This window comes from Botryllus schlosseri, chromosome 14, assembly GCF_051294905.1.
Source record: "Botryllus schlosseri isolate E-star chromosome 14, Bs_hap1, whole genome shotgun sequence".
Lineage (NCBI taxonomy): Eukaryota > Metazoa > Chordata > Ascidiacea > Stolidobranchia > Styelidae > Botryllus > Botryllus schlosseri.
The window spans coordinates 23,797,910-23,819,266 of NC_137249.1; the positions used below are offsets into that span (position 1 = coordinate 23,797,910).

Sequence of the window (21,357 nt, forward strand, 5' to 3'; positions counted from 1 at the left end):
TGTTCAACCTACAACATTGTAACCAAGAGCAATGAAATGGATGTTATCGATATGGTCTAAAAATACCAAATATTCTTTAATTTCATGTAGTGCTAGCAATATATTCCTTGATTGAGGTATATACCTATTTGAACTTTCCACATCATTCATAATGCCGTGGCGTTATAATGAATGATACCGGTACTCGAATACTTGACTCGATTCGAAGCCTAAGTACTCGATACTTCAAGTATTTGATTTTGCCCAGCCCTAAAAATTACCAGCTTGTGTACAACCGGTGAATGGAAACTATGTTTTTTTTTCGTGGAAGGCTTGATCGCGAGCATATTGCCGAATACACGCTGGTTGTTTATGCCGAAGATCGCGGAGACCCGGCCCAACGTACTCCTGTGCACGTGCGGGTTGTCGTTAAAGATGTGGACGATAATCCGCCCATTTTTCCGAAAGATATCCTCGTGTTTAACGTATCCGAAGACAAGCCGCCCATGTCTGTCATTGCCACGTTGGTCGCCGTCGATCCGGACGAAGGCAAGCAATACCAGATCAACTACGCTTTGCAAGAAGCCGGGGATCTGTGGGATCTTAATGTTAGCACCGGCGAACTCAGGCCGAGGTTTCAGTTGGATTTTGAGGAGAAGTCGAGCTATACGCTGACCGTGCGTGCCAAATCCGGACAGTTGCTTAGTCAGGTATGCATTGATGTTACCATAATCGATAGTAGAATAGGCCTGTCTAGATTCTGGTCCTATCATCTAATGTTGCGTTGAATTTGGTTTTATTAATGCTATAAAATTATCTACTGTGATACCCTGGTCTACTGAATATATTTCCTAATAGATCTCAGTATTACGGCCTTTGCTGTATTTTATCAGACCATTTGAGTCAAGGTATCAAAATAATAAGCTTATTAATTGCTTCTGATATAGACATATACGTCTACTTTCAATAAAGATTATGGTACTGTGACAAATCTTTTTAAAGAAATAGCTGTATGCTACCAAGCAAAGGAGGGATATTCTCGTGTTGAAACCAAACCATAATATGACATATTATGCTCAGTGAGAATTCATGGCTCCTTATAGTGTCAGTGAATAGAGATGTACCTTGCATAGAACTGTTATGTACGATGGGAAACTGGCCTTGTTTACATTACCTGACTGTAACTATCCGCCTACCAAGTGACATTGTTCTATCATGCATTGTACAGTACATACTGGTAGCTTTATTTATGGGTGTTTCTGTGTACCAGGGTTTATTGTTGGAGCAGGGATATCGCTTGTTTACTATTATATAGTAGGAATCGCTCGTTTTATGTGCTCCTATCAAATGTAATGATGACCAAAAATGGTGGTTTGTCATTAGCAGGCGATTTGAATATGTGACTTTGCTGGGCAGTAGGCTAGGTTGGGTACATTGCGATGTTCTAAATTGCACCATCTTGACTACTGTGTCATGTCGAGTATGCTAGCTATATAGAGTGTTTTGTGCCTTTGCTGTCGGGAATTCAGATTTTGATGTTTTTTCGTTTATTTTCTCCTATGCAGGCAACGGTGATCATAAATCTGATTGATGTAAATGACAACCCACCCGAGTTGAACCCATTCCAAGTTGTTTTCAACAATTACCGGACCGACAAACCATATGCGTTTCCGATCGGACCAATTGGAAAAGTGCCGGCCCACGATGCTGATGTTACAAGCGTCTTGAAATACAGGTACAGTGCGATTTCCCCGAATTTTGACACAATGATTTTGTGATGATCCCGTATTTTCACAGCTTCGCGCCCGGAAGTAACAATAGCCTGCTTATTTTAAATGCGACCAGCGGGGAGTTGAGACTCAGTGCGCAATTGGATAACGATAGAGAATTCGCCGCTACCTTCTTGGTGCAGGTTTCAGGTAAAAGCTATTGTATGGATACGCTTTATTGCCAGTGGTTAAGCGCTACATGGATTTGGTTCAAAGCCACGATGAAACGAAGTGAAAACCTAAATATTTCAGCCTGGTTGCTATAAAACGAAAATTTTTGCTTACTCCAAACAGATTTGTGAAGTTCATACAAGTCCAGCTTGAAATTAGTAATAATGTGGGTGCTCAGGTCCCTTGTGGCAGTGTTGCTGATCGGTCAAGCATCATTGAAAGCCAATCCATCATTAGTATATCAGCAGTGTGCCGAAAATTCCATGGTTTTGAAAGTACCACAATGGTCACCAACTTCTGATCCTGTTCTGTTTCCTGCTAGGACGGGCCTTATTGTAGGCTGTTCAAACATGGTGCAGGCATTCTGCTGCTGTTTTGCCTTGCGAGTGGTTTTGGATTTGAAGACTGTGCTTAACTAATTATATGTTGACAATAATTATACAAAAATAACTAGCCATTTTTTCAAATAGAACGTTTGATATGGGTTTCAGCTTAGCCTAATATTTTAGCAAAATTTCGCCTGATTGACATATGCTCAGCTGGTGGTAATAAACTGTTACACACATATAAAATGAAATTGTTCTGCTCGGTTGAGTGCGCCTAGTATTTGCTCAGCTTCTTATAGGCCAAGATTGTCACGATTTTGAACGCTAGAAGGATTATTATCAATACGCCTTAACTAACTCGAAATCCCTTCACTGTTCGCTTGCAATTCCATTCTAATAGAAATTAACCAAAATTTTATGAGTCTAGGGATAGCATCTTTATTTAATCATCTGTAATACAGCTTGAACTATCGTTATATGGTGCGGTTGTCACAAAGATTTGGGTCATGTGGTTTATAAATTCTTAAATCACAAATCTCCTGGTCATCATATTGGCGAAGTCGCTGTATTTACAACAATTTGTTACAATAAAAGGGTTCCGCCTCACAATAGTCACATGGCTTGTAATGTAATTCTTGTGTTATATCGTGTCGCTACATTGATTTTCCTAAATCATGTATTGTGTGGCTCTTATTCTCTGTGTAGTGCACTTTGTTTGCTCTTTCCGGGAGACGTTATACAGAGACAAGTGCAAAACAAACAGTAAAAGAAGGGTTGGGGTTTCGGGAATGGAGTGCCATGACATACTCGCCTGATATTCATTTATCACAAGTTTCGGGACATCAAAAGGAATCGGAATCACTTAATATGCTTTCCGATTTATGACATTATCTCATTATTGCTCGTAGAGGAGAACGTGTTGCCATTTTTATCTGAAAGATTGAGACCTTTGCGTGACTTCTGTGTGAAATTATTTTCAAATTGGTTTACCCATTGTAAATCACTTTGGAGTGAGTCATTTTTGTAAACTGTGTTGACAGCGCTAATCTACCACATCTACCACTGCCTTGCTAAAGTATCTGTGTTGGCGCGTATGGGAACACATGTGTGCAAACATATTCCTTCCATTAATTTCTCTGTAAGGGCTTTACTTTAGCAAAGGAAATTACCAGATGACATGTAGAAGTTGCGTCTTTGCGTTCAGTATGACACGTACTAACAAGACTGATTCAATTAAGCTGTCGTTCCCTACCAAATGTAATAAATTTGGTACTTGCCCTAGTAATATTTAATGCAAAAGACTGAAAATGTGACATGCAGTTGGGATTAACAAATAGCACTCGCGAGCATTAGCTATACAACCCTGCAGCTTTGTTATCGGCACATTTCCTTTCTAATTATACAGCTCTCGCTCTCGTTTGTTAAGTCATCCTTGACTAGCTGTCAAGTGAAGTATTTTACTGGGTTGACTTGCAGTAAAAGAGCAGCGCTAACACGAGCAATGGCCCTCTGACAATAAACTTTTATATCTGCCCCTCCTTGTTTGGTTGGCAAACAGATTTGGATAATGTAAAGCTGTATAGCAGCTAGTATGGCATGCCACGTAATATCAACATACTTTTGTTATCTGTGAAATAGACTCGACTTGTACGCTTGTAACATTTTACTGTGCTGCTCACAACATCATTTATCACGAAGTCAACCTGTCATTTGAACAGTACGCCTACTTGAGCATTGGTTATGGATATTATGCTCACCGGTTTGAATGTATTGACGTGGGTTGAATTTGAAATAGAACGTTTTGCAAATGTGCTACATCGATTGTCAAAATGATAGAAATGTTGCCTTAATTTTAAGATTGTGCGCGATTTACAACAATGTAGGTACGCCGTACGCGCTTCTACAAACCACTGGGTTTTTAAAATACGGAACTCGAACTAGAACGAACGAACCTTGAAAAATCCGCAACTAACGAGATTTAATTCCAAAGCAACTCATTAATGTTATTTTATCACGATCGGGTCGGCCTTCAAGATGAACATCTGTACAAGTTTGAAAAGCAAGGGTTTTCGATCTCCATGGATAGCTAAACCACTGTTAGTAGTGATGATGAGCTAACAATTGCTGCAAGAACAGAACACCGCACACCGGTATCACGATTAACGCTAAACGACTACTCGCGTTTTCTAAAACTAGTAAAAAAACAACCACTAACTAACTAAATTGGTAGCATGCATAAGTCTGCCCTCGTACTTGTGATATTTCAGCCCTTCGGTAGGATTCTACTCGATTCTCAGCTGAATGAAATTAGCTCTGTAAAGAGTAATCGCGTCATTGTCTTTATGAAGGAATTCTTCGCTCACGAATAGTATTGAATTTCAGTTATGCGTTTAATTCAAATTTAGCTTTGTGGCAGTTCAACCATATTCTCGTGTATTCGATAGAATGTTTCTCTTCACACCAATATGCCGCGCCAGTCACGATCTGGTTTCCATTTTCCCGATTCCAATTCAGACGGGAAGCACAACGTGACTGCCGAATGTCTCCTGAAAGTGGTTCCGATCACGGACGAAATGCTGATCAACAGCGTCACGGTACGCGTCGAGCGAATGTCGCAGGAGGATTTCCTCTCCACCGCGATGAGGCAATTCATTTACGGATTAAGCCAGATATTGGATACTTCGACTCAGGTGAGTAAAAAGGAGAAGTTGTAATTGTAAGTTTTTGTGCTGAGCCAACTTGTACTGGTTTACACCTTAGAATTCAATAGACGGGTGGTCCAACATGATTGTGCATTATTCATCTGCTGAATCGTCAGCTTTTAGGAGTTTTCCGTACGGTATTTGCTTTACTGGTTTTTTCAGTCTCAGTGGTTAAGAAATTTCATTAGGTGAAAATTGAAATAGGTAGACTTAATGAACAGGGAGATTACCAATATCACAATCCACAATGCAACTGTACGAATGGTCCAATCGTATCAGTTGATTCCATAATTGGACACCAAGAAATTATCAGTATTTCCAAATTAGATAAGAATTGGTTTACCGGTGTTTCGCTCCAATTGGTCCAATTATGCAAATAGTATTAATTAGTTGTCAAGTGTGGTTGATTCACCTCGTTTTAACTATGCGGCGTCGAATTTCGCGCGGGCCCAAATAGCGTTTACTGTTCGCCCTCGTATGGATGGTTTTCTCTTTTCATTCGCGCGGGACGACAAATCTGCTTCATTTGGTATATTGCCACTCGAAACTACGAGTTGAGTCGTGAGCGCGCGCCCGCTTAATTATTAATAGACTACCTCCGCACTCTTTACAATTATACTCCTCGAACCACGCAGCAGAATATGCATTCTCGAAACCAATGTATCGTTCCACGATAAATAATCTCTAATAAACGTCGACAGTGGAATAATACTGGGGTTGTGGCATGACGGTAACGCATATCCGACAATCCATTGGCTAATATGCGACATGTTCATTGAAATCTTGTAAAAATTACGCCATACTTGGTTTTGAATAAACCGACTTTGCTGAAGCTGGCGAAAATCACGTTATTACTTTCATGTTAATGACATACCTTTAAAACTCCAGAATCTCAGCTAGTAGAATGTATTCGATTTTGAGAGTTACTTGAATTCAAACGCCAGATTTACTAGCCTTGTGAAATTTGTACAGATGTACACCTTTGTTGAAGGGATGTTACGTTAACTGTGCTCTATTAATCAGATAGGATTCATTACGAATGTATTCAAAATACACATTACCACGGTTGTGTCGGGAATACCATATTAATCGATATTGATATTGTATCAATATATCAGTATCGATATCATAACTTAAGTTATTGCAGACTCTGATCCAGTCTGCAATAACCGATTTGTCCACCGTTCGCGTGACTCTGTTTCATTCGTTTGCGCAGCATGTCTACATTTTCAACGTGCAAAATGACACGGACGTACTTCCCCACTCTGTAGTCAACGTGAGTTTCTCTGCCAAGCGCGCCGACGGACAGTACCTGTCTACGCAACAGCTGCAGGAACAGGTTAGTCATATTCTTATACAGTATATTGATAACTAAAGGATGATAAAGTAATTTGCCAAGAGCTGCGTTTGTTTGATACGTCTGTAAATAAATGGTATTAAGTTGCAGCCAAGTGCATTATACGACTGATACGTAAGGCTGATACGCCCCTTGCGGATTATAGTTTCGATACTATAGTCTCCACTGTGGAGGACTGGTGTATGGTTGGAAAATATACCAATTAGTCTTTTGTGCGATGTAAAACTGGCTTATTTTTGTCTTATTTCTTTCATATTGGCTAGTTTGTGAATGATATATCTTAACCTTGGTAAAATCTTATTTCAAACTGCGACCAATTTCAAATTATGTTTTACGCATGGCCGGTGGTCGAGCAGAAATCAAAAAGACGTACCTTTCATGTGGTCCATGCAGTTGTAATCATGTAGCAATTATGGGTTTTACCGTCGTTCTGTGAGTGGGATTTCATGGTCCTTGAAAATTCTAGACATGCCGCCGACATATTGTAGTTTGTTTTGCGATGGTTTGCTGCAAAGTCGATTTTGCATTTTGAGTGTATGTATCTGTAAATTTGCTGCCTAGTGACGTACCGTGGCCGACCTTCCAATCGCGTAATTTTACGCGTTTTAAATTGCGTTTTCGACTGCTTTGATTTTATGGAATGCCGTCCCATATTTACAGCCCAGATGCGATAAGGAGATAATATATTCTTTTTTGCTTGAGGGGACGCGCGGCAGGATCTATTTCACGTAATTTGCGTGGCGTGTAGCGATTTCTTAAAACGGCGCATCGCCCGCGATAGAGCGTTCGGGTTGAAATCTGATATCTGTGAACAATGCTCCTGCTATTTACGGCGCTTAGGTAATTGGCAAAGTCGGCAAACTTGCGCGATTCTACCGTGACTATGAAAATTTGAAGATGCCAAGATACACGATTGCAATAGACTTTTAAAAGTTACCACGCCAAGACTGATTCCCTGATTGTAGTTGTTTCTATAAATTCTTATTCAAGGACCATCTACATTTTTCGGCCAGACATAGACATTTAGATAATTCTAGTTGCCATATCCGATTAATTAGAGCGAAATGGCGGTAATGCAATTCTAATCTATAATTTGTGAAATGTTCCGAAGCTCTCATTCTGTTTCTAGTCTAATTTTTTGTTTTTCTGAAAATGCTACTGGAGAACTGTTAGTGCTAAATGAGTCAAGCTTGCTGGACATGTACAAGTAGGGTTGTTCAAAAATAACTTTTCTACCCAGATTCCAGCCGTTCACTTATCAAATTGTCAGGTTACCCTAAAAAACGCTGCACACCAAATTTGGCTCAATTCTAACAAGTATAGGACTCTGCAGATCCAATTAAAATTTTTAATTTATTAGGGAAAATAAAAAGTCAAATTTTTCTACCAACCCCATGAAATTGTTGAGCTGTCTTCAAAGACGCCGCAAAACAAATTTGACTCAATTCCGACTAGTTGATCGGTGGATAATCCGAATATTGGATTTCATGTTAATATTTGAATACTCTGTGCCTTGTGATATGTTTCATAATAATCTGTGAGAAATCGCAGTACTTGGGCAAAATACACGCATACGTGGGCTGTATTTGTGTGCTAGATTTTAGCCGGTCGTTTGTGAAGCTGCCATGAATTTCGTGAGTGTTCAATTCAATGGTTCAATATTTTGAAATCATTGTGCATTGTCGACCTGTTTTAACATCGTTTCCAAGAGAAAATCCGCATATTGTTTCCTTCACCAACTGTTGGTTTCACTAAAGATGCAAATTACAAAAGTGTATCCTCAAGTGGATATAGGATAGTTTTGACTACTAAGAAATAAAAGCTCTCGATTTGATCACCAGGTGTGTCACACCAACAATCGATGAGGCAACATTACTTCGGTATAGATTATTTTTGTAAGATCAAAAAATGTGTGCCATCTAGCATTGTTATCTTGCGGCACGATTAAGCCTGAAACGACATCGCCCACAAAAAGGTATCTAAAGTCGTCCGTTCCACTTGGCACTTTGTCGTGTCAAATAAATCCACGTAGTTGGCGAACTGTGCAATAAAATACGACGGGCATTAAGCCTACCTAAGCTCAAGTAAAATAGCGAGAACTTTTGTAAGTGAGGTGCGATGATTTTAATCAAATAGTTTTTAATCTGCGCAGTTTTTATATGAACGAAACGTGGACTGTCTGTAAATATGCCGCTTGTGGAATCAAATACGGTTGTCAGAATGTGAATGGGTTATTCTGCACTGAGAATAGAGATATATCGAGGAAATGTAGTGATCCACTCCCGTGTTTATTCGATAGAGTGTATTACTGTACAATCGATATCCAGTGAATAATATGCTCGATTTATTTGTACTATTGAATTAAACCATGATTTTTCGGCTGTTACTCGTCAGGGGTAATCGTCTGCAACTAGTCGAGAATTGAAAAGAACTAGGTACGTCAACAATCGTATCTGGAATCGTATCGATAGCCAACATCAACAACTATGCTTGATACAGTAACAGAGTATTGGTTTGTGTGATCTGCGTTTCGATCCTAATATTTTGATAATGTGAAATCTTGCCCATTAGGAATCTCTATATGATATGATTCACAAACACTTATACGTGTAGTTATATCGCATTGAAAAGAGCCGTGTGTTATATCAAGTTGCGGTATACATTATATTCTTCGTGGTACCTATGTGAACATTCCACATCATCTATACCAGTGATTCCCAAGCGCGGCTCCATGGTAGCCTTCTTGCGGCTCTGATTGACCTCTAAATATGCCACAAAAAATATATTAGACGACAGTTGTTGTTTGTTTAACTATGAATAGTCATTGTCAATTTCTGTATATGAATGCTAATATGTGGGATATTCGTTGATAGTCGTGTCTTATATCTTGAGTTCTGCTAGTCATAGACCTTTATGTATCGTCTCTGCGAAGAGTAAATTTCGACACAATTCCACTAACATCAAAATAACGGCTCATAGTCAAGTATAAATTGCAATAAGTCCAAATTTACTCAGCGTATCATCCCCGCAAAATGATTAATGATATGCATTTTCAGTTTATTTCAATGTATGGCACTCGCCAATCGGTGTCTAACAATGCTAAAATAACCGATATAGAATCTATGGAAGTCTATGTGCAATGTGCATGCTTTTGAATTAGCTGGATGGTGATATCCAGTGGTAGGCTAACTACCTTTAAATTTTAGTTATAAGTAGCGTACTCGAGTGATTTCATGCTGCTCCACCCGTACTGTGAAGTTTGAAATGTGGCTCCGACATCCAAAAAGGTTGGGATTGGGAACCACTGTTATAGATGTTATATCTTTAATGGATTGGTGTTCGTACCTAAGCGAAAATTTCGGCGAAATATGATTTGGCGTTGCACTCGATAGGCCCCGAATTATCGATATACCCGTTTTAATTTCGAATCTTCTATCATAAATTGTGTCTCATCCACACCGATCGTACTTATAGCGTGCTTAGTACTGACCTGTAATTAGGGAGGGCTGCTTTAGCCTCGGCATTTTACTCGCGCGTGACATCTCATCAAGTAAGCTGTTATTAAATTTTCTTCCGTGATGAGATATATGATGGATTGATGGTATATGTATGATAAGTAGATGATTGGTTGTAACCGCCGGAGACGTGTGCTGAAATTTTGATCAATTAAGCGGAAGATCTGGTTTTTCGGCTGATATAGTGTCGAGTTTCTTACCCACAATCTTAGCGGACGGATTAGCTCGCGGCGGGCTTGGAAATACCGCTACCAATGTTACTTGCTTTGAAATCAACATTTCGTTTCTGTCTGTACCTGGCTGAAAATGAACCTTTCCTGACATGTGAGTTCTGCGACTGAAATACATTGCAACTTAAGAGGCTCCGCAAATTGATCAGCATAATCGAAGCCCAGGCAGACGATTCACATATTGGTCACGCCGGTCACGCCGGTCACGCGCAATACCGATTTCGTAAAATCTGCGCGTTTTTCAAGTGTAGATTGTTCACTTTCTGAAAATAATGGCGGTTTCGTCTGATTGAAATTCGGGTGCCGAATGAAATTGATCGTAATTCCGTCACGCATTCGCTTTTATAGAAGTCTATTCGACTCGAAAATCGCACTACATAACGTTTGCACATTGCTATGATCTACCTACAGAAATACACTTGGTCGCTTTGGGAATGATGCATTGCCTTCAATGTGCTCATTTTCCGTCCGATTCTGTGATCGAATTTTTGAAATTTCAAAGTCAGCGTGATATTTTTCTAGGGCCTTTTATATGATTTTAAAAGACCATGGGAAGTACAGAACTTCAACATACAGTTGACTAATGTATTCATGTTGAAATAAACCCAAATATATTCTGCTGACCCTCCACTAGGTGCTGATGCTGACAATTACGCTTGGCGTGTGTCAGCCAAAAATATTCGGGTTTAATTCAATGTGAATAAATTCAATTTCTATGATTCTTCTTCTTCATCAAATATGGAATGTCGCACGTCGCATAGAAAATGAAGTGCGGCAACCCGGTGATTTTCTGCGGCTTGCCTTCCAAGGGGATTGTTTTCCTTCCCAGGGCGCGTTCTATTGATGCCTGTGAGAATGTCGGGTGAATATCAATAGCTTGTATTGTCCGCAACTTTACAGAGACGGAGCGGTGTATGAAATTATGAGTGTGTGGCGGTGCGCTTGCTCGCTCTCCCATGAAGTTAATGGGCGAATTATATTCATTATTATCACTAAGTTGGCTATAAACCATCTGCGTGGCGTCGAAATTTTGTTGCTCACGCCTGCTATAGCATGATTCCGATATTATGAACGTACAGATGAGTGCATGTGGTATGCGGAAGGCGATAGTCAATCCCCGGATTAAATCGAATCACCCTGTGCCTTGCGGATAATTTTGCTGCCAGCAAAATGGTAACACTTGATACCGGGCGTATTTCCGTTTGTTACCCGCTGACTTTTCGTAGCGATGCATAATAGCTACCACACCAGCAGTATAAGATGCTTCGATCCCGTGAAGTCCTGTATTAATTTATGCAAGTGAGCCGTGAATATACTCTGAGCTTTTTTTCCATCACACTCATCAGATACAAACATCTGCAGCAGACTTGGACAGCTGGATAATTTTAGTTGTCTCGTTAGGCTAATTGGCGGGAAACGCCGGTAATTTATGTATAATCTAATTTGTGAAATGTCTCCATGTATTTCAATTCTAAATTGCGATTTTTCGGAAACTACCACAAGAGGACTGTATCGTACGAAACGAGCCGTGTTTCGTTTAGGGACACATGTCGTTCTCGTGCTTACGACAATAAACTCAGATTCAATATGATCTGACCTTTATTTTTGTTTTTATTGCTTTTTAAATACGAGATTTAATTCAATTTCCAATTCTTCCGAACCCAGTCATTCTTATTGTGATCTAATTTGGAATAAAAACTTTGTAGCTTTAATTCGACTTCTGATCGTTTTTAAGATACAGTGCGTTGTTACTGGTCACAGTGGTCAGTCTAGGTATGTGACTTTCGGTTCGGTTGGCAGGATCGTATTACAAAGACTAGCGCTGCTTTTTAACTTTATCTTTCGGCACCTCCAGATGGGTCGCTGCTATCATATTCATTTCATGACGTCAATCGATATTTCAAGTCCCATGGGCAAACCCGAGGAGGATGTTAAGGTTTCATTCGTTTCTATTCGAATTTGGTTAAAATCAACGCCATCGTGCACATGAAATATTCAAGACTTTCCTCCCAGTTATGGATGCGAAAAAAACGAAATCTGACGAAATGTGCATGTAAAAGATATTATATATACCTTACCCTTTCATAATTAGATTAACTAATCAAGGCTTGCAGCCTTCCAGAGTGAAAAATGGCAACGAAACTTATTCCCCTTGATAAATTAACCTTTTATTGTAAAGAACGTAAAATTTCAGTACTTCATTCAGATTAGAGTAGGTACTCGTGTCCTTGTCGAGCCATACTCGTTAATTGAAGTTTAGCTAAAAATATGGGATTGCAAATATTGCAGCGTCGGTAATGTTGAGGTATTCGGGCACGTGCTTGACTTTGTAAGTGTCTATCAATGGCATCGCCATCAATCATTGTTAATTTCGACTTCGGTTAGATAGCCACCCACACCATCCTTGGCAAATCAGTCTCTGATTAATGATCCGTCCGAACTGGATTTGGTTGTTGTATGCGCATTCCGTTGAAAGTCAACACGGCGCGATTGTGCCGATTCGCTTTCTAACAGATAACTTGTTAAGAGTGTTATGAAAAGGGACAGTAATGTACCCAACACGTCCACTCGATCACGAGAGCGCAGTTTCTTACTTGGCGATAAGGCGGATGTCGGTCGTTTGCAAAAGTACTTGAACGCAGATTAAGTTTAAGTGTGTTTTTGTCTTAAGCAATGAGCACATATGGCGCAGGCACTCGAATAGACGTTCGTATCCTTGAAAGAAATCAATCTCGAATATGGGCGCTGTCTTTCATTAAGCCAGTTAGAAGTCGGTGCATCGCTACTTCGCCTAATCCGGTAAATACATGATTTCATGCTTAATTGGCGTTTTTTTGAAGGCATGTTTTCTGATCTTAAATATGTAAACACGACTGTATAAACTTCTTTTGTTTATTACTTTTTGAAGATAAAATCTGTTCAGTATGCGCGCGTAATCTTCAGCGATATTAATGGGGATGTCGAAAGTGGATACCGCGAAACAGGCGTGCGTGTCTGGCAACGATGGTAGTACCGCATGTGGTTAGATTCATTCCATAGCCGCATGCGGTAGGGCGGTTAGGCAGAGTCGACTCCGCCTAATTCGGACACCGGTTAACCGGTGCAGCCGCTTTATTCGGCCGAAATGCTCCGGAAAGGATCAATAATGAACATTGCGTGTAAAAACTCTGCTTACTTCGGACACAAGCGTGCAATTTCTATTGTTAGATTGTGGCTCAATTTCGTCTTTGCACTAATGAGTAATTATTGTGACATAATGACAACCCAAGCTGTAGCAATCGACAGTGAACTTCTGCGGGGCTGACAATGAACATATGCCAGCTTCATAGTCGCTTGCGATCGGGTAGAATTGTGTGTATTTTTTGAAACAGATTCGTGCAGAAATATTTTGACGAAAAAGTGAAATTCCTCGCTAAAGTAAACTAGGGAAAAAGTATAGACGCTTCTTTGACAGTTGGCCAGTTAGTTGCGTAACTGCGTTGGCGGGGATTTGTAAACTACGATTTTCACCCCATATGCATGTGCGTGTGTTACACAGTAATACAGTATTTGTGGAATCTGGAATGGTTGGGCATTGAAAATACTGTACAATACAAAGAAACTGAAGGTATAACTAATGTTCCTTTTATCCGCTTTGTGCCAATTACTGCAGTGTAACTTGGCTGCATTATAACGCTCAGCACTGTATTCGGAATGCGCCATGTGCCTTTACACACGACCGTGAAGCGAACGATTGATTTTACGCTTAACTCGGCCGAAAGTGAGCGGAATCGACTGTATTTGAAGTTCGGTGTAACGGTTTATACCAAATTTCGTGTAACAATCGTAGCACGCGTGATATATTTGCGTATCGTGTCGCGATCTTTAAAAATGTCGTATCAAAATCGGGAATTAGTTCCGGGCAGACGATTTCGCTTTGTTCCGATACCCGAATGTTCCGGGTTTACGGCAAGGGTCGGTTTGCCTAAAGAGAATGTTGACTTTTGTAAATACAGGGAGTAATGGCTCCATTAAAATGTGATGGTTACATGATTTGACAGAGTAATGTTTCCTATCTGATTCTTTGCCGCGAGGCGCGGCCGGGCACCCCTTTGCGAATCAACACCTGTGATACGTATGTTTGCTAGCCACCCTGTATAATTGTTCACAGTAGTTCGGTCGGCAAACATGAGATTTTATCGCTTTTCATGTTTCCAATCGAAAGGCAACGGAGATATATACAATTCCTGCTATTCAAATGATTGCTATTGTGACTTCTGAGGTATTCGAACGTTTAGGACTATAGGTTAGGGCTCTTCAAAAATGACTTTTTTTCTCAAATCGTACTGGCTACTTTATAAAATTGTCAGGTTACCTAATTTAAGCCTACGCACAAAATTTGGTTAAATTCCAACCAGTGGAAGCGGAGATATTGCCGTCGAAAAATTTGGATTTGAATAAAATAGTATTTACGGTGACCGATTCTTTGTTTATTTATTATAGTTGTGCTCACCGTAAATACTATTTTATTGAAATCCAAATTTTTCGACGGCAATAACTCCGCTTTCGCGGGTTGGAATTGAACCAAATTTGGTGAGCATCATTTCTATAGACGGCCTAACACTTTCATGGGGTGAACAGAAAATTTTCAAAATTTTATTTATTTATTTTTATATAATAAAAAGAAACTTTCTTCTCCTGTAGCAAAGCGGTCACTGGCTGGAGTGGAACCAAATTTTGTGTGTAGGCTTAAATTAGGTAACTTAACAATTTTATCAAGTAGCCAGTAGGATTTGAGAAAAAAAAGTCATTTTTGAAGAGCCCTACTGTGGGTGTAGGTCCTTGCTAATCGAAAGAGCTTCTTGGGGATACATAACTTCAGTAAAATATAATCATTTTGAAATAAATCCTAATATTCTCAGCTGACACTCGACAGGGGTAGTCGTCAGTAACTAGTACAGAATTGGACACAATCAAGTTGCTGAGTCTAGGCTATTGTAAAGCTCTACCATTGATCCACGACATATCACCTGTGCTAAACCTAATTTCAGTACTCAAACTTGTCTCCAACTGTTACTCGAGAAGTCTGGCCGGTCGGAGTAAAATTTCAGCCAATTCGAACTAGATTCTAAGACCCGTCGCACAATACGATCGGACAAATTAGACATAATGTCTAACGATCTAATGATAACGTGAATTATCTGGGGCGTTTAGGAGGCTGTCAACCGAATACAAATACAACAGAGAACGCTTCGAGCATCACCGACCATATAGGCACCTTGCATGTGAGCACAAAGAAAATAATGCTGGTTCCATATCACGTTTAAGATTATTTGGTATTTTTCGACATATCAATTTCATTGCACTTTGTGAACATGCTGTTGGTTGATCACCAATTCGCAGCTATGTCATTTCCACTAAAGTTTGTAGCTTTGTCCTATAGGTTCCGTATGCTATGTACTGTGTACTATGTATTTTGAGATTCGACAGGATTTCGAAGTGCCGGTTCGATCTATTTTTGGTTACGATTTCTAATTTCTAGTCCATAATAGCTCCCTACTTTACAGGTATACCTGAACAGATCGGTGCTGACAAATTACTCGATGCAAAGGGTGATGCCGTTTGACGACAACATCTGCCTACGTGAGCCTTGCCAGAACTACATGCGATGCGTGTCGGCCCTCTACTTCAACAGCTCGGCGCCCTTCGTGTCCACGGACACGATACTGTTCCGGCCCATCCATCCCGTGAGCGGCCTGCGCTGCAAGTGCCCGGCTGGGTTCACGGGCGACGATTGTCAGAACGAGGTCAACATGTGCCACGCGTCCAAGTGTAAGAACGGGGGAAAATGCGTGTCGGTCGAAGGGGGTTATGTTTGTCAGTGTGGAAAGCGTTTTGCAGGTTTGTAGCCTACCCATAACTTACCATGACATTATAATCTAGTATTACTAAAGCATTTTGTCAATATGTACCCATTAACCCATATTATAGTATACCGTAGTAATTAGTATCTACATTATAGCACTGTATGTAGCGTCTACAGACATGTACGCATGCTCCAGTACAGTCACTAATACTATACCATTGTGATGTTATAGTACTATAATATTGATTTCAGGACTACACACATTGTAGTATAACTTTTTATTTTATTTACTTTTGGTGTGCGCGTATCAATACTGAACGACACAATAGCAATATATGGTGTATGACGGAACAATGTAAGGTTCAGAACGACCGCTAAAGGAAGTAAGTTATGATGTGGGCTACCCAATAAAGGACTGGTTTTAAGGCCGTTTGGGGAGGTTATATTCGTATTCTCAAATACTATCCCCATTCCCGATTTGAAGTTCAATTTCGAATGCAGATTTCATTTCATGTCGTGTCCGCTATATCGTTCATAGGCTTATAGCTGTTCCTGATTCGATTGAATTTATACCGTCCGCAGCGAGTGTCAACTGAAACTCGATTCGATGCCCGAATCGGGTCAACAGACTTCGTTCACGTACACGTACACAGTCGTACACGTGTATCATCTCTTGTGCAGTATATCGTGTAGTAATATTGGTAGCTTGCGCCGAGATTTATCACCCGCAATGTCTTACGCGATTAGCAGGTCGCATTAATATGTCGTTTACCAACCCCGTCTCTTTCGATGCAGTAAATTCGAAATGAAATCATGTCAACAACAGCATCGCTGAAGATATTATTAGTCCTACTAATTATGAACGCACGATGCGGTTTTACGACCGGATTCTTATTACGCGCTTGTCGAAAACGGAAGCCTGAACTGTAAACTATTATCGTGGATTTCGCCGATTTTGACCCCAGCATGGGATGTAAATCGGGTAAACGGCCATTTCAGATTGCAAACTGCGCTTTCACGCTCTTCTAATAGACGAGAAGGGCTCAAATACGCCAGCTTTTATGGAGATTTATTCCAGGTGGTAGTGGGTTCTGTTCCATTGTACTACCATCACCACAAGAAATCCTAAAAACGCAATACACGCCAACAGGACCTGTGCACCCTTGGGATATCGCTCCATAATGGTTGGTGTGTTCGACTCATTTTTACCTTTTGGAGTGGGTGTGAACGTGGAAATTGGTACACGAAAATATCGGCTACCTGAGTGATGTACGTGCACCTTGCTCTGTGATAGAAATCTGATAAATACGCCTATTTTCCACCCATGTTTCACGGTGTAGGGTGGAAATTTCTTACTCCACCCTATAAGGGGAATCTAATAATTATACCTATTTTCAACCCTTGAATGTACAGTGTAGGGTGGAAACTACAAATTCCACCTTACGTTTGAAATCTGATCAATGTAGGCTATTTCCACGCATGAATTTACAGAGCAGTTTCCCTGTTTGCGGTTGTCGGTTTGGGATAGTCATGATGGATTGGAGAGTGTGTGTGAAATTGTCGCTGAGCGCCCGCCCGATGACTATTTTTGTTACGCGGTTTGCCAACGCGGGCTCTCACGTTGCGCGCTTGTTGTTTTGACGAGTATAATGTTACGCGCGCGGGTGAGCCGGTGCCGTGTACGCCAAGCAAGGTGGGCTCGGATCAAGTTCACGTATTGTCTGGCGTGCTGTGACTCTGTTCTGACAATGATCACCATGTGAGTATTTATTAATTATTGTGACTCTGTTGCGTTCTCGTGTGATCGTTTTTGAGCATCGTTTTTAACGCGGTCGTCTTCTGGACGGATAGTTCTTGTAAATTGGATCTTCTGAACATCATCATTTTTGCGCGGAACTAGTTGGCTGTGTCTCGGAGAGAGTTGACAACCTGAAAATTTTCGGATTCTCCAAATTAGCGCCAATAAACATTTCGTAACTCAGATTAGAATTAGGTGAATAGCATTTCGCGCGAATCTGTCCAATTACAATTATCGAACACACTTTCGTAACGATTATATGTGACCCGAGTGTTAATTGCGTCTCGTCGGATATGTTGCTTATTAATTTCAGTGTACGATCCGCAAATGAATATTTCAGCGGTATCAGTTTGCTACGGCACGATCAAGATGTTATATGCTGCCCCATTGTGCGCGGTTTTATATGTGCCTATCGGTGTGAAGTTCTGTGTTGGCTCGGTGGAGTCCGTCACATCCGGATACTAAGCCATGATCCCTTTTTATAAAACACTGCCAAACGTAACAATTCCACGTTGAGTCATGATTTATATGTTAGCGGACGCTGTCACGTAATCCGATATTCGGACTTGGTATTGTAACAACCAAATCGCTTTTATTTGTAGGCGAAATCATGACCCATGCTTGATTTGAATTATGTATTTTTCGGCAAACTTACATGCCTGCGTACTATGCGAAATAAAGCATCAAGTTTTTAATTTATTTAAAAACTTGGAACGTATTTTTACATCGTACCGTAATAAAAAATGGTCTGCAGTTGGTGCAATTGGTTCACGAAACTGAATAAGCACGCAAAGACCAATTATACATGTAGAAGCTAAAAGTATATTTTGAACAAAATTCGTTTGATTTCAATAGCACAAGTTGGCTACCGTACATTTGACAGTATAATAGAGACAATTGCCGTGGACCGTTTCAGATTCGCTTTATCCGTGACTTCACGCATATTACACGCCGCGTCTTGTTTGTGATTCGGTTATTTACGAAAACTGTCATAAAAAGGAACGCGCGACACCGCATCGTTATCTCGCGCCTTTGAAATCGATGACAGCCGACATCGATTTGTTTCCGGCTTCAGCTGGTCGGGCCTTGTTAGTTGTTACGCAGAGTTGTAGAACTATAAAATTTGTAACTCAATAGATTAGAGTTAGAATCATAGCTCAGTTTGAACCACTGCATTACACAACTACAATTATCTAGTTATCCAAGTTTGCTTTTTACGTAATAGCGCCGATTTTTCAGGCCGGCACTGCGAGGTGGACTTGTCCGGGGACAGGTGCAGCGGCGCGGACGGCGTGTGCAAAAACGACGCGACGTGCCGCGACTATCCCGCGGGCGGCCTGGAGTGCGACTGCAAGGCGAGCGGGTTGGCGCAGGACGAAGTGTCGCGGTTTTGCGAGCTGCGAGGGAGGTCGTTTCAAAAGGGCGACTACGTCATGTTCTCCGGGATCTCGCGGCAGTGGAGGTTCACGCTGCAGCTCAGGTAAAGGCTGGCGGGTCAAGATCTGAGTTTTTCCATCTTTGGTTTAGCTGAGAATGATAGCTACCTTATTTTTCTGATTGCATTAGTATTTGAATTGCTGAATTCGCAAAAAGATGCGAGTTGATTATAATTTTTGGAAGTGGAAAGAAATCCAACAGATAACCATGATTGGTTCATATCTAGTCAGATCTCATTCTCGCTAACATGACAATGGCAAATGTCTGTACAGCGAACTTGGCTCGTTTTGCACTATGGAAAACCAGAAATTAGATTACAATTAAAATTATAGATCGCAGTATTAGATCATTTTTTTTTTGTGCTCGAGTAAATTTTGCCTGCTTGCGCTGCTTACTCTTTAGTGGTTATGGTTTTAAGATACTTCCATTTTACTTGACAGTTTTCGGCTTTTTTAGGTGAAACTAGACCTTAAATACGTATTTTGCTACTTCTAAGTCGCTATTTGTACTACTTAGCTGTGATTTTTAGACTAGTTCGCGCCTTTAGTCAAGCAGTCTCCAGTGGTTTTGGCGAAACTTGGCCTAAATTACTTCTTTTTGCACGTACTTGGAAACCGCTACCCGGGCTTGGACTTTAGAAACAATTCACAGCGTTACTTCTACTTCTACTTGTACTCAATTGTCAACCACGGCTAAATATATTTTCCTGTATTCCACGTATCGGTCGTCATTACCGTAATCATTTGCGTATTCCGTAAGCTGCCGACTTGTAACACGGCCCACTTCTTGGCTTTTATAAGACATCGCTTACACGGTTGATAGGCGATTGGCGGTACTAAGCTTGTGTCTTTATTCACTCGATTATTTTTCGTGTCCCTCTTATCGGCACGACAACAAACATATAAACAGATATTCAAATGAAAACCGATTTTGAAAGGTGTAACGTGCCGATGTGTAGTTGTTCGTCTTGCGCTCTTTAAAATCCCGCCGCCTGCGTCATACTTTGCAAAATCATTCGTCGTTTGAATCTCTGTTTATATGTTTGTTATTGTGCCGGTAAAGTCTTGACGATAGGCACACGAAAAGTCTGCCATTTAAATAAATTATAATACGATGAATTAAGGCATGGAAGCAGTCTGTCTTAACGTAATCTGATCTATTTCCCAGTCGATTTTAACCCGACCTAATCGATATTTCAACTATTTCCGGCGCCTTGAATACCCGTCAGCGACGAATAAGCCTTACTAATCCGTCTATGTGACGCGGTTACGGCACCGGGCGAAAATACTAATCCGTTTCTGCAACCGATGTATAGCTGAGATTATTATCTGTGAATCCGGGGTGGACTTACCGTCTGGTAGGATGCAGACTTAATGAGATAGTTCATTAAGTTGTCTAAATTAGTCTAATTTATGGACTTGAACTTAACTCGATTTAATTTCCAAGTTTTCGCGAATTCAGTAGTTGTAATTTCATTTGGAATAAACTGTGTAGTGTAGCTATGCTTCGAGTCTGATTTGGAAAAATCTTTACAGCTATAGTTTTAATTCCGATCCAATTTAGAAGATCTGAAAATGTTCTGGTCTGTTAGGATGAATTATATTTTCGTGATACGAGGTCTTATATGTTAACACGCGCGCTGACGGGAGAAGTTGAACTTCAACCGTGGACGACTGTGGAATCAGTCTAATGATTCGTTTTTTAAAGGCTTACGCCCGGGTTATTTAAGTGTGAAAAGATTTACGGCCCAAATTGCGTAATAACAAAAGACGTCGATTTCTCGGCGGAGGATTACGCCCCGTCTATTGTGGGTTCAAGAACGCGATTTGACCCCGGTATTGGGGTAAAGATGACTTTTCACGCTCCGTGACTGCGCGGCACGGGGGCTTCTTTGTGTCTGCTTTCTTGCACCCTGAATTATTTTTCCTCCTGCTACTACGAAATTGACCTACGAAACCTATACATTGTACAGAGAGTATAATTTAACCATGTTTACTGTTTATCGTGTAAAATTAATTCGTCTCCGATAATATAAAAACACAGTTACTTCTCTAATAGTTGCTGACGATTACCCCTGACGAGTGTCAGCCGAAAATATTCGGGTTTATTTCATTAGGAATATTTGATTCAATACGACCCTGAATTATTGTCATACTCTGAATTATATTTCATAGCCAAAATTGTTTTTCCTGCATGAAATTTTAAACTACGGTAATTCAAAATTTTTC

The 21,357-nt window shown here is 40.5% G+C and overlaps 1 protein-coding gene and 1 long non-coding RNA gene across 2 annotated transcripts in view; one reads left to right on the forward strand and one right to left on the reverse strand.

Annotated features, from left to right (window-relative positions):
* The window catches only part of LOC145456561 (uncharacterized), a 390,319-nt gene that overhangs the window by 23,625 nt on the left and 345,337 nt on the right, over positions 1-21,357 (reverse strand). The gene's annotated exons all lie outside the window — the stretch shown is intronic.
* Positions 1-21,357, forward strand: part of LOC145456532 (cadherin EGF LAG seven-pass G-type receptor 2-like) — a 54,099-nt gene that overhangs the window by 7,223 nt on the left and 25,519 nt on the right. Inside the window, exons 4-10 of the mRNA XM_080334670.1 lie at positions 311-689; positions 1,545-1,714; positions 1,777-1,898; positions 4,760-4,935; positions 6,164-6,286; positions 15,596-15,929; positions 18,932-19,172. Coding sequence (XP_080190796.1) covers positions 311-689; positions 1,545-1,714; positions 1,777-1,898; positions 4,760-4,935; positions 6,164-6,286; positions 15,596-15,929; positions 18,932-19,172 — 1,545 coding nt within the window. The remainder of the gene's footprint in view (positions 1-310; positions 690-1,544; positions 1,715-1,776; positions 1,899-4,759; positions 4,936-6,163; positions 6,287-15,595; positions 15,930-18,931; positions 19,173-21,357) is intronic.